Below are 12,534 nucleotides of genomic sequence, written 5' to 3' on the forward strand. Positions count from 1 at the left end.
CACACTTAACTCATGGAATAAGATGCGGTATTGGACAGATACGCACATCCTCACATCAGCTCCAGATCGAGACTGGCCGATTCCGAGGGGTGCCGGCACGAGCCAGGATATGTCACCTATGTAACTTAGAGCCAGAGACAGAACTGCAATACACATGCCACTGCCCGGCATACTATGAGATACGCGGACTCTTCCACTGCTTGTTTAGAGAAGGGTTCGGACCTTTTTCTAGAGTCATGAGATACAAGGATCAGAAGTGTCTTGGATTGTTCCTGCTAGAGCTGCACAAACTTAGGGAGAGCTTGCTGAGGACATCAGGGGAAAGATAGTCTCAGAGATGAATCATAGAGTTCTTTACACCAGACAGAGGAGAGCAAACGGAGCAGTCATTACAGCCTACTCATACTAGAGGTACACTGCTTGACAGAGCCACTGAACTTGGCAGATCCAGACGTCCACGACCTCGGGGGGTCTCCCACTACCGACGAAGGTTGCAACAGAAGATACAGTTCACTCTAGCTCGACATGCAAGACGCCCAACCAGAGTTCTGACCATGGAGGAAGTCGATGAGATCCGACAGCTACTGATGAGAGATTTCATCTGAAACCACAAACCCCCCTCCCCCCCCCCCCCCCCCCCCCTTATTCCCTTTCTCCTTAGTGCCTTAGTGTTTTAGTGTTAGTTCTTTGTAACTTGGTAACTTTGTAACTTGGTAATTTCCGTACTCAGACATGGTATCAGATTCACCAATTGTAACTTTTTGGTCTCATAGGTCATTTTGGCCTTTTGAAGACGTTAATATAACATTTCATTTCATTTCATTTCTCTCTCTCTCTCTCTAAGGAGGTCCGTCCCCACTTTTACATATGGTCGAGAGACTGTGGAGTATACAGATACATACACTTATCTTGGGGCGGTTTTTAGTGGTCCAGTATTTTTCTTGAGGCGTGCAGCAGATACGCGATTGACCAAAGCCTATGCAGCATTGGGGAGACTTGAGAGGATATGTTCGCAGGTTTAGTTCCAGGAACCTCGGACAAAGCTTTGGCTCTTTGACACTTTGGTCACTTCGCCCATGCTGTACGGAGTGGGGATATGGGGCCCCTCAGTTGATCACCATAGCAGAGCTAGCAGTAATGATGGATGGAGATGTATGGAGAAGCCCTTGGTGTCTATGATTTCTTGAATGATTAGGGCCAAGGCCTCAATACCACATGACATTGTCAGGGCAAAGCTTGTTGCTCGTCCATTGGTAGTGGAGGCACTCACTCGATCAATTTCATTTAAGCATAGCACTTGGGCTCTCCAGAGATAGATATGCTCGATTAGCACTAGAGTCTTCGCGACAACTGGCATTGCAGGGAGATAGATCATGTTGGTATGCAAAGATGGCATCTTGGTTTCAATTACATGGCTTTAGTATGGATCGGCTACCCCCATTTCAGTACTCTCTGTTGCACCCTCCATCTCCCTCACTAAGGCAGAGATTACTAGGCTCATTAGACAAGACTTGATTCAGCTAGATACGAAGAGGACATGGATACAACCTACACATGAGCTAGGTATGAAGATGACTTTCTATAGAGAGCATCTTCTCCAGCTCACGGAGGATGGTTTTGTGATCAGACGAGGATACATGGACACTCATCTATCCGACGGGATACGAGGTGCTATTGGTCAAATACGCACATCCTCACATCAGCTAGAGACCGAGACAGGCAAATTTAGAGGAGTACCCGTTGAGTCCAGGATTTGTAAAGTGTGCTAGATAGAGCCAAAGACAGAGCTACGTTACATGTCATTACCCAGTATACTATGAGATACAAGGCCGCTTTCACTGTCTATTCAGAGAGGGTTTTGGGCCACTTTCTAGAGTCAACACACAGGGGACCTCTTGAAGAGGGACACAATGAGAGAGATCCAGCAACAGCGGAAGATTACAGATTTCTTTGAGTCACAGACAGAGGAGTCCGAGCAGCCCCAACAGCATAACAACACCAGAGACATACTGCTTGATCGGGCGATAGAGTTGGGGCGGTCCCGTCGCCCACAGATGAGAGGGCCCTCTCGACATCGACGCAGACTTGACAGAGGATCCATACCATACTGGCACGACATAGGAGCCGTCCCGACAGAGTGCCTACCTTGGAGGACATTGAATCTCTATAGCCTTTTGGATACTGATGTATATGTATATGATGCCTCGACTGTCAAAGAGCTCCATTGTATCAGCTCACCCTTTGTATTCCCCTTGTATCAACTTTCACCCCACCCCTACCCACTATTTTCTTCTTTTCAGTTCTTTGTACTTTTTGTACCCAGACCTGGTATTAGATTCACCACATGTAACCTTTTGGTCTCATAGGTCATTTTGACCATTTGTAGACATTAATATTACATTTCAGTTCATCATCTCTCTCTCTCTCTCTCTCTCTCTCTCTCTCTCTCTCTCTCTCTCTCTCTCTCTCATGGGAAGCATCGGAGAAGTGCCAACAGCTTCCCCCATGTGTAGGAAGACGCATCCCTTGCTGGACGCCCACAAAGCCTCTTTCATGCGGATAGGGAAGAGAATGTCGGCAATAGAGAAGGAAATGAGAGAATGGAGAAATGAAGTGGAAGAGTGGAGGAAGGAGAGGAGCACTATTCTTCAAATATGGACCGAAGAAAGAGATGGCATGTATAGGAGGATCGCTTCGCTCGAGGAGAAATTGGTCATCCAAGATTCCATCATCCAAAATGTACAAGCAAAAAGTGGGCGGCTTGAAGAAGGCAAAATTCATATGATGGAAGAATTGAATACCATAAGGGAAGAAATACGGGTTATCAAGGAAGGTCAGGAGAAGAAGTCACGGGCCGCGGTCATCTCCGTAACACAAAAGAAAGTAGAGGAGGCCAAAAAATGGATTGAGGTTGCCAAGAAAGGGAAAGGTAAGGAAGCTCCTTGTACACCCACTCTTATTAACATGACCCTCGAAGAGGAACAAAGAAGGAGGATGCGGGTTGTACATGTGAGGTTAACCGACCTTAAGGACATTAACAATGTGGAAAACGAGGTGACAATTCTCACATCCATGATGGGGGTGGACAAGCCTTCACACACAAAGGCATGGAGAGTGGGCAAGAAGAGTGATGGCCCGGAGAATCTTCAAAAGGGAGAGCTCTCATACTACGCTTCCCCTCCTTGGAAGAGAAGAAGGAATTCTTGAGAAAGAAGCCACTCTCAAGAAGATAGGTATTTTCCTCAGTGATGATCTCACTCTCTCACAGCTTGCGCTTATGAGAGGGGTAATGCTAGAGATTACGGCGGCAAGGGAGAAGGGAAAGTTGGCCTTTACAGAGACGGTCGGGCGGTGATTGTACAGCGGCGCTCTACATGACGGTGTGAGACCTATGGGACCACACTGGAGATGGCTACTTGGAATTGTAATGGATCTTTGAGGTTCGACGTTGGTGCCTTTGAGAACAGTTTCAGAGATAGGGACATTGTTTTTTTCTCAGAGACTTATCAGGCCCCTGGTCAGCTTATGCCACATGTGGTGGGATACATATAGGAGACAGCCCACAACAAAGTTGCGAGATCTAAGCATGCGAGTAGAGCTTCAGGAGGAGTAGCAGTGCTATTTAGGGATGAGTTACAGCCATTGTTGCATATTGTATAGAGAGATGATCATGCTAGATACATGTGGGTCAGGCTAAGAGCTGACACAGGCCAATTTCTATACATTGCCATATGTTACTCCCCCTCCCCCCCCCCCCCCCCCCCCAGTACGTCAATATATGCTGCATCTAGAGAACATGGCAACTCTCAAACAGTCTTCTACGACACTTTAGATGAGATGCTTAGAGAGCTGGATGTGGGTGACTTGGGGCTTGACAGATGCTCACATGACAGAGAGCAAACGAGTATGGGAGATACCTCACAGAGATGAGGACTACACATGGGCTAGCCATACTTAATGGCTTACATCGATTTCTTGGAGCAGCCGGTTTCACATGCTTTCCACACAGACACGGGGCCAGTACAGTGGACTATGTTATGGCACAACGGAGCTTTATTCCTTGTATCAGGATTTTAGTGGAGCCAGACCGGTGGGCATAGCAATGGATCATGCACTTTTGACATTGTCTGTTTCATTTCAGTATAGTACAACCCAGACATCAGGAGGCATGTCACATACCTGTTATACATTTACACCAGAGACTGACTCGGTTTATACAGAGGAGATCTATACCCGTCTATGCAGAGCATGCCCTGGCCTCTCAGTGGAGGAGTGCACCACTTTACTGTCTGAGACACTGCATTGTGCAGCATCGGAGGCATACCCACACACTCAGCCAGGTTGGAGGCGATATTCTGGGAGCATGCCCCATAATAGTTGGTATGATGAGGAGTGCAGAGAGATGAGAGCCCAGCTTCAGAGGGTTCTTTTAGGAGTCATCACTTACAGACAATCTCGGATTGCTTCTTGGCGCCTTGTGCAACGGAAGAGACGAGCTTACTTGGCCCAAATGGAGCGAGACTTGTATCAGTTGTTCTTGAGTAGAGACTCAAGAGAGGCATGGCGATTCTTTCATGAGCACTCCCCTCCTCCAGTATTACTTCTCCTCATGTGTGGGGTCAGTATGCCTCATCGTTATATACGGTTCCTAGATAGGACCCCCTTCCAGACCCTATAGAGCCATGCCCACCTACCAGCACCTTCATTACCACTGAGATGGTAAAGAGAGACATTGACAAGATGAGGACCAACAGGGCATATCATCATGATAGTCTAGTGGCAGAGCACTTTACACATGCTAGAGATATGCTAGTAGAGGTTCTTGCAATGTTGTTCAATCGTGCCATGTGTGAGGGATTACCTGAGACTTGGAGGTTGTCTACTATTGTGCCTATCTTCAAAGCAGGTGATACTACAGAGCCTGGGAATTACCGCACTATTATGGTTGGGCACACATTGGCACAATTGTATGCATCCATTCTTGAGCACCAGTTGAGTAATTGGGCAGAGGGTGAAGGTGTACGAGGAAAGGGCCAGGCCGGTTTCAGGAGGGGTTTCTCCACTCTTGATCATATTCTGACACTAAGAGCCATCATTGAGGAGGGCAAGTCACATTAGGGAAGGATTTATTCTAGCTTGTGGATTTCCGCAAAGCATTTGACATGGTATCAAGAGCTCGATTGATGCATAGACTACAGGAGATGGGGGTGCCCATAGTGTTGATTTGGAGGAGTATGGCTCTATACAGATCATTGATGGGACATGTACGCCTTAGGAGGGGATATCTGATTTAGTTCTCTCCACCATTGGGGTGAAACAGCGTTGCCCATTGTCTCCTACTCTATTGGGTATGTATGTTGATGAGGTGTCTGATTACATAAACAGAGAGGGTGATAGAGGTGCCCAGCTGGCAGGGACGTGGATCCCATTGTTTTCATATGCTGATGATATTGTGTTGATCTCTGACTCACCAGAGGGTATGCAACGACAGTTGGATGCATTACACAGGTTTGGCGAGAATAGTGGATTGTTTGTAAACCTTGGTAAAACCAAGGTTAGTGTTTAACACCACACCATAGTGGATCAGGAGATCAGCACCGACTTTCACATATGGTCAAGAGAATGTAGAGTATACAGATGCATACACTTACCTTGGGGTCGTCTTCACTAGGCCGAGGTTTTCTTTGGGGAGAGCAGCAAAGACTAGACTGACTAGAGGTTTTGCGGCTTGGGAGGCTTGGAGAGGATGTGTTCGCAGGTTCAGTTCCAGGAACCTCGGACAAAGTTATGGCTCTTTGATACTTTAGTAGCCTCAGCTATGTTGTATGGGGTGCAGATATGGGGACCTTCTGAAGGCCAGGATGGTTGGAGACGTATGCAGAGGCCCTTGGTATCTATGATCTCTCGACTGATCAGAGCCAAGGCCTCCGTATCCCACGCTATCATTCGGGTAGAGCTAGCTGCCTCTCCTATGGAGTTTGAGGCGCTTACCAGATCAGTCTCTTTTGTGCACAGCTTGTGGGATACTACTAGAGACAGATATGCTAGACTGGCCCTTGAGTTTTCCAGACAGTTAGCTCTTCAGGGGGACACTTCATGCTGGTATGCACAAATGACATCATGGTTTCAGACGCATGGCTTCACCATGGATAGGCTGCTCCCTTTCGAGTACTCTCTTCAAGTATCCTCGTTGTCTCTTACAGAGGTGGACATTACTAGACTCATTCGCAGGACCTGATCCAGCTGGATACCAGGAGGACATGGATAGATCCACTATAGGAGTTGGGCACGAAGACGGCTTTCTATAGAGAGCATCTTCTCCACCTCACAAGAGATGGGTTTGTGATTCGACCCAGCTACATGGACACACATATGTCTCATGGTTTGCGGTGTGCCATTGGTCAAATACGCAGATCCTCACATCAGCTAGAGATTGAGACTAGTAGATTCAGAGGGATATCAACAAACAGCAGGATATGCCGCTTCTGCCAGCTAGAGCCAGAGACAGAGCTACATTACATATGTCATTGCACAGTGTACTATGAGATACGGGGCCATTTCCACTTCTTGTTCAGAGAGGGTTTCGGTCCTTTCTCTAGGGTCACGAGTTACGAGGATCAGAGATGTCTTGGGCTATATCTACTTGAGTTACACATATATAGAAACACTTTGCTGGGGAGAGAGAGAGAGAGAGAGAGAGAGAGAGAGAGAGAGAGAGAGAGAGAGAGAGAGAGAGTCCCAGAGACAGATTATAGATTTCTTTTCACTAGGTATGGGACAGCCAGAGGAGCAGCCATCACTGCAGAGCTCGGCCCACACTCATTCGACCACTACCGGCACTCTTATCGAGCAAGCACTGGAGCTACAGAGATCCATACGGCCACAATTGAGGAGAGGAGCTACACAGCATCGACGAACGAACATGACTTAACCAGGTTTTACAGAGGAGGAGATTGTGGCCGTGAGGCATAGGCCTACGAGAGACTTCATGAGGCGTGGTTATTGTGTAGGTTTGGTATTTTGTTTAGTCGTTTTCATGATGGACATTGTATGGCCAGCCCTAAAAACGTGGACAGCTGTTGACGTGACATTGTACTGATCAATGCAATTTGCTGCCAGATTTGCTGGCGTGGCAATTGGTACAGAAAAAAACCCTGTTTTTGCGCTCGAGAATTTTAGAACCCTTGTAATGTTTATAAGCAAACCCAAGGCTTCATTCTCATGCATAGTAGAAGTGGAAGCTTGGACCCTTGGGAATTGTACCTTTTGTGGTAGGCAATAAAGAAAGAAATGCCGCAAGGGGCGCCAGTCTCTGGGGGCTAGTGCAACGGAACTCTGCCGCTTTGTGTCGACTCTCCTCTTCTTTTTGCAGTTTTTGTTCGTGCGTTGCTATTGATTTCTTGTTTGGGTGTCCAAGCCTGTTACACTAGGTACCCTCATTTATTTTTATTTTGATGTTCCCCAAACATTGTACTAGAGTCACACATGGGTGTAACCTTTTGGTCTCATAGGTCATTTTGGCCTTTTGAAGACATTAATATAACAATTCTCTCTCTCTCTCTCTCTCTCTCTCTCTCTCTCTCTCTCTCTCTCTCATGTCATCCCCAACCTCACCTATGGCAACAAGCAAACTCAAATATATGCTTCACTCCAAATCAATTTCCATCATTGAATTGGAAATGAAAGCATGGAGAAAAGAGATGGAAGATTGGAGGAACGCGAAGACCGTTTTCCTCCGAGAAAATGAAGAAAAGGAGAAGAGGTGGAAGGACGAGAAGGATCATCTTCTCAACAAGATCGCCACGTTGGAGAATAGCATTTTGGACCTCCACAAAGAAGTGTTGGAAACACGGTCAAAAAATGGGCTTGAAGAGGGGGAATTTCAGCCCTCTTTGAGGGAAGAAATTGACAACATCAATGAGGAGAAGAAGTCATGGGCCGCGGTCATATCCGAAACGCAAAAGAAAGTAGAGGAGGCCGAAAAATGGATTGAGGTTGCCAAGAAAGGGAAAGGTAAGGAAGCTCCTTGTACACCCACTCTTATCAACATGACCCTCGAAGAGGAACAAAGAAGGAGGGTGCGGGCTCTACATGTGAGGGTAACCGGCCTCAAGGACATAAACAATGTGGAAAAAGAGGTCACAAGCCTCACATCAATGATGGGGGTGGAGAAGCCTTCACACACAAAGGCATGGAGAGTGGGCAAGAAGAGTGAGGGCCCCGGAGAATCTTCAAAGGAAAGAGCTCTCATACTACGCTTCCCTTCATTGGAAGAGAAGAAGGAATTCTTGAGGAAGAGACCTACTCTCAAGAAGACAGGGATTTTCTTAGGCGATGACCTCACTCTCTCACAACTTGCGCATATGAGAGAAGTAATGCCCGAGATTCAAGCGGCAAGGGAGAAGGGGAAGATGGCCTTTTACAGAGATGGTCGGGTGGTGATTGTAGAGCGGCGCTCTACATGACGGTGCGAGACCTATGGGACCACATTGAGGATGGCGACTTGGAATTGTAATGGGTCTATGAGGTTGGATGTTGGTGCCTTTGAGGACAGTTTCAGAGACAAGGACATTGTTTTCTTTTCAGAGACTCACCAGGCCCCTGGCCAACTGTTGCCACATGTGGTGGGATACAAATGGGAGACGGCCCACAGAACAGTCACGAGATCTGAGCATGGGAGTAGAGGTTCAGGAGGAGTAGCGGTGTTGTTTAGGGAGGAGCTACAGCCACTACTACATATTGTACGGAGAGATGATCAGGCTAGATACATGTGGGTGAGGCTGAGAGCTGACACAGGTCGATTTCTATATATTGCTATATGTTACTTCCCCCCCAGTACGTCAGTATATGCTGTATCCAGAGGGCAGTCGCCTTTCTCAATTCTAGATGATGATATATGGGAGTTTTCTAGGGATGGTGATATCATCCTCCTAGGAGACTTCAATGCTCGAACGGGCAACTGTCAGACAGTCTTCTACGACACTTCAGATGAGATGCTTAGAGAGTTGGATGTGGGTGAGCTGGGGTTTGACAGATGCTCACATGACAGAGAGCAGACTGAGTATGGGAGATACCTCACGGAGATGACGACTACACATGGGCTAGCCTTACTTAATGGCTTACAGCGGTTTCCTGGAGCAGCAGGCTTCACATGCTTTCCACACAGACATGGGGTCAGTACAGTGGACTATGTTATGACACAGCCGAGCTTTATTCCTTGTATTCAGGATTTCACAGTGGGAGCCAGACCAGTGGGCGTAGCAGTGGATCATGCTCTCTTGACACTGTCCGTATCTTTTCAGTTTAGTACAGCCCAGAAATCAGGAGGCAGGTCACACACCCGTTATACATTTACACCAGAGACTGACTCAGTTTATACAGAGGCGATCTGGGATCGTCTATGCACAGTTGCTCCAGGCCTCTCAGTAGAGGAGTGCACTACTTTACTGACTGAGACACTACATGATGCAGCATCAGAGGCATACCCACACACTCAACCGGATCGGAGGCGACATTCTGGGAGCATGCCCCAGAATAGTTGGTATGATGAGGAGTGCAGAGAGATGAGAGCCCAGCTTCAGAGGGATCTTCATTTAGGAGTCATCACCTACAGACAGTCGCGGATTGCTTTCCGGCGCCTTGTGCGAAAGAAGAAACGAGCTTACCTGGCCCAGATGGAGCGAGACTTGTATCAGTTGTTCTTGAGTAGAGACTCAGGCGAGGCATGGCGGCTCTTCCATGAGCACTCCCCTCCCCCAGTGATTACTTCTCCTGATGTGTGGGGCCAGTATGCGACATCGTTATATACGGTTCCTGGGCAGGATCCCCTTCCAGATCCTACAGAGCCATGTCCACCTACGAGCACCTTCTTTACCACTGAGATGGTAAAGAGAGCCATTGACAGGATGAGGACTAGGAGGGCTTACGATCATGACGGTCTAGTAGCGGAGCACTTTATACATGCTAGGGATATGCTGATGGAGGTTCTTGCAGTGTTGTTCAATCGTGCCATGTGTGAGGGATTACCTGAGACTTGGAGGTTGTCTACTATTGTGCCTATATTCAAGGCAGGTGATCCTACAGAGCCTGGAAATTACCGCACTATTATGGTTGGACACACACTGGCACGATTGTATGCATCCATTATTGAGCAGCAGTTGAGTAACTGGGCAGAGGGTGAGGGTGTACGGGCAAAGGGACAGGCAGGTTTCAGGAGGGGTTTCTCCACTCTTGACCATATTCTGACACTCAGAGCTATCATTGAGGAGGGCAGGTCACATGGGAGACGGATTTATTGTAGCTTTGTGGATTTCCGCAAAGCATTTGACATGGTACCGAGAGCTCGACTGATGCGCAGACTGCAGGAGATGGGGGTGCCCACAGTGTTGATTTGGGGGATTATGGCTTTATACAGATCAGTGATGGGACATATACGCACCCCAGAGGGGATATCTGACTTAGTTCACTCCACTATCGGGGTGAAACAGGGTTGCCCATTGTCTCCTACTCTATTTGGTATGTATGTTGATGAGGTGTCTGATTACATTGACAGAGAGGGTGATAGAGGTGCCCAGCTGGCAGGGACGTGGATCCCATTGTTGTTATATGCTGATGATATTGTCTTGATCTCTGACTCACCAGAGGGTATGCAGCGACAGTTGGATGCATTACACAGTTTTGCAGAGGATAGTGGATTGTCTGTAAATCTTGGTAAAACCAAGGTCATGGTGTTTAACACCACACCGCAGTGGATCAGGAGATCGGCACCGACCTTCACGTATGGTCAAGAGATTGTGGAGTATACAGATGCATACACTTACCTTGGGATAGTCTTCACTGGGCCGAGGTTTTCTTTGGGGAGAGCAGCAGAGACTAGACTGACCAGAGCTTATGCGGCCTTGGGAGGCTTGGAGAGGATGTGTTCGCAGGTTCAGTTCCAGGAACCTCGGACAAAGTTATGGCTCTTTGATACTTTAGTAGCCTCAGCTATGATGTATGGGGTACAGGTATGGGGACCTTCTGTAGGCCAGGATGGTTGGAGACGTATGGAGAGGCCCTTGGTATCTATGATCTCCCGATTGATTAGAGCCAAGGCCTCCGTACCTCACGCAATCATTCGAGCAGAGCTAGCTGCCCCCCCCATGGAGATTGAGGCGCTTACCAGATCAGTGTCCTTTGTGCACAGCCTATGGGATACTACTAGAGACAGATATGCTAGACTGGCCCTTGAGTCTTCCAGACAGTTAGCTCTACAGGGGGACACTTCATGCTGGTATGCACAGATGACTTCATGGTTTCAGACGCATGGCTTCACCATGGACAGGTTGCCCCCTTTCCAGTATTCTCTTCAGGCACCCTCGCTGTCTCTTACACGGGTGGAGATCACTAGACTCGTTCGTCAGGACCTGACCCAGCTCGACACCAGGAGGACATGGATAGAGCCGCCTCAGGAGTTGAGCACGAAGATGGCTTTCTATAGAGAGCATCTTCTCCACCTCACAGGAGATGGGTTTGTGATTCGACCCAGCTACATGGACACACATATGTCTCATGGTTTGCGTTGTGCCATTGGTCAGATACGCACATCCTCACATCAGCTCGAGATTGAGACTGGTAGATTCAGAGGGATACCAGCAGACAGCAGGATATGCCGATTATGCCAGAGAGAGCCAGAGACAGAGTTGCACTACATATGTCATTGCACAGTGTTCTATGAGATACGGGGGCGTTTCCACTGCTTATTCAGAGAGGGTTTTGGTCCTCTATCTAGGGTCATGAGTTATAAGGATCAGAGATGTCTTGGACTATATCTACTTGAGTTACACAGGTATAGAGACACTTTACTGGGGAGAGCTAGAGAGAGGCAGTCCCAGAGACACATTACAGATTTCTTTTCACTAGATATGGGACAGCCAGAGGAGCAGCCACCACTGCAGAGCTCGTCCCACACTCATTCGACCACTACTGGCACTCTCATCGACCGAGCATTGGAGCTACAGAGATACAGACGACCGCGACTGAGGAGAGGAGCTACACAGCATCGACGGAGACTACAACAGAAGATTCGAGCCATACTCTCTCGACATCCAGAGTGCAGATGAGGATGGATCCTCACCATTTCTTCCATCTTTGTTTCACACACTGTTACATCCAGTTTACCGGGTACCTATTGTATCAGTTGCTACACCCACGTAGTTTTAGATTGTAGTAGTAGTAGTAGTATTTTGTTCCACTTCTAGTTCTTTTGTACCCAGACATGGTATTAGATTCACTATTTTGTAACTGATTGGTCTCATAGGTCATTTTGGCCTTTTGAAGACGTTAATATAACATTTCATTTCATTTCATTTCTCTCTCTCTCTCTCTCTCTCTCTCTCTCTCTCTCTCTCTCTCTCACAGGAGATGGGGATGCCCATAGAGTTGATCTGGGGGATTATGGCTTTGTACAGATCAGTGATGGGACATGTACGCACTCCGGAAGGGGTATCTGATTTAGTTCACTCTACTATTGGGGTGAAACAAGGCTGCCCACTG

The 12,534-nt window shown here is 47.7% G+C and overlaps 2 protein-coding genes across 13 annotated transcripts in view; both read left to right on the top strand.

Moving 5' to 3' along the window:
- The window catches only part of LOC147451714 (subtilisin-like protease CPC735_033790), a 160,909-nt gene that overhangs the window by 138,190 nt on the left and 10,185 nt on the right, over positions 1 to 12,534 (top strand). For 7 of the 12 annotated variants that reach the window (XM_086517599.1, XM_086517598.1, XM_086517606.1 and 4 more), the window contains one exon: positions 6,771 to 6,935. The exons of 4 other annotated variants lie outside the window; for them this stretch is intronic. In XM_086517599.1, coding sequence (XP_086373725.1) covers positions 6,771 to 6,931 — 161 coding nt within the window. In that variant the 3' untranslated portion in view covers positions 6,932 to 6,935. Of the gene's footprint in view, positions 1 to 6,770; positions 6,936 to 12,534 lie in introns of those variants that run through there. One more of the 12 variants, XM_086517610.1, reaches the window with a different exon arrangement.
- LOC147451715 (uncharacterized) lies at positions 9,041 to 12,372 on the top strand. The gene has a single exon (XM_086518804.1). The coding sequence runs from the start codon at positions 9,084 to 9,086 to the stop codon at positions 12,099 to 12,101; it is 3,018 nt and encodes a 1,005-aa protein (XP_086374930.1). The 5' UTR covers positions 9,041 to 9,083; the 3' UTR covers positions 12,102 to 12,372.

This window comes from Adiantum capillus-veneris, chromosome 8, assembly GCF_014529385.1.
Source record: "Adiantum capillus-veneris isolate H3 chromosome 8, ASM1452938v2, whole genome shotgun sequence".
Taxonomy (NCBI): domain Eukaryota; kingdom Viridiplantae; phylum Streptophyta; class Polypodiopsida; order Polypodiales; family Pteridaceae; genus Adiantum; species Adiantum capillus-veneris.

What these genes read in the sequence shown, in the direction of transcription:
- LOC147451715 (XM_086518804.1), top strand. Translation starts at nt 9,084, where the DNA reads ATGACGACTACACATGGGCTAGCCTTACTTAATGGCTTACAGCGGTTT.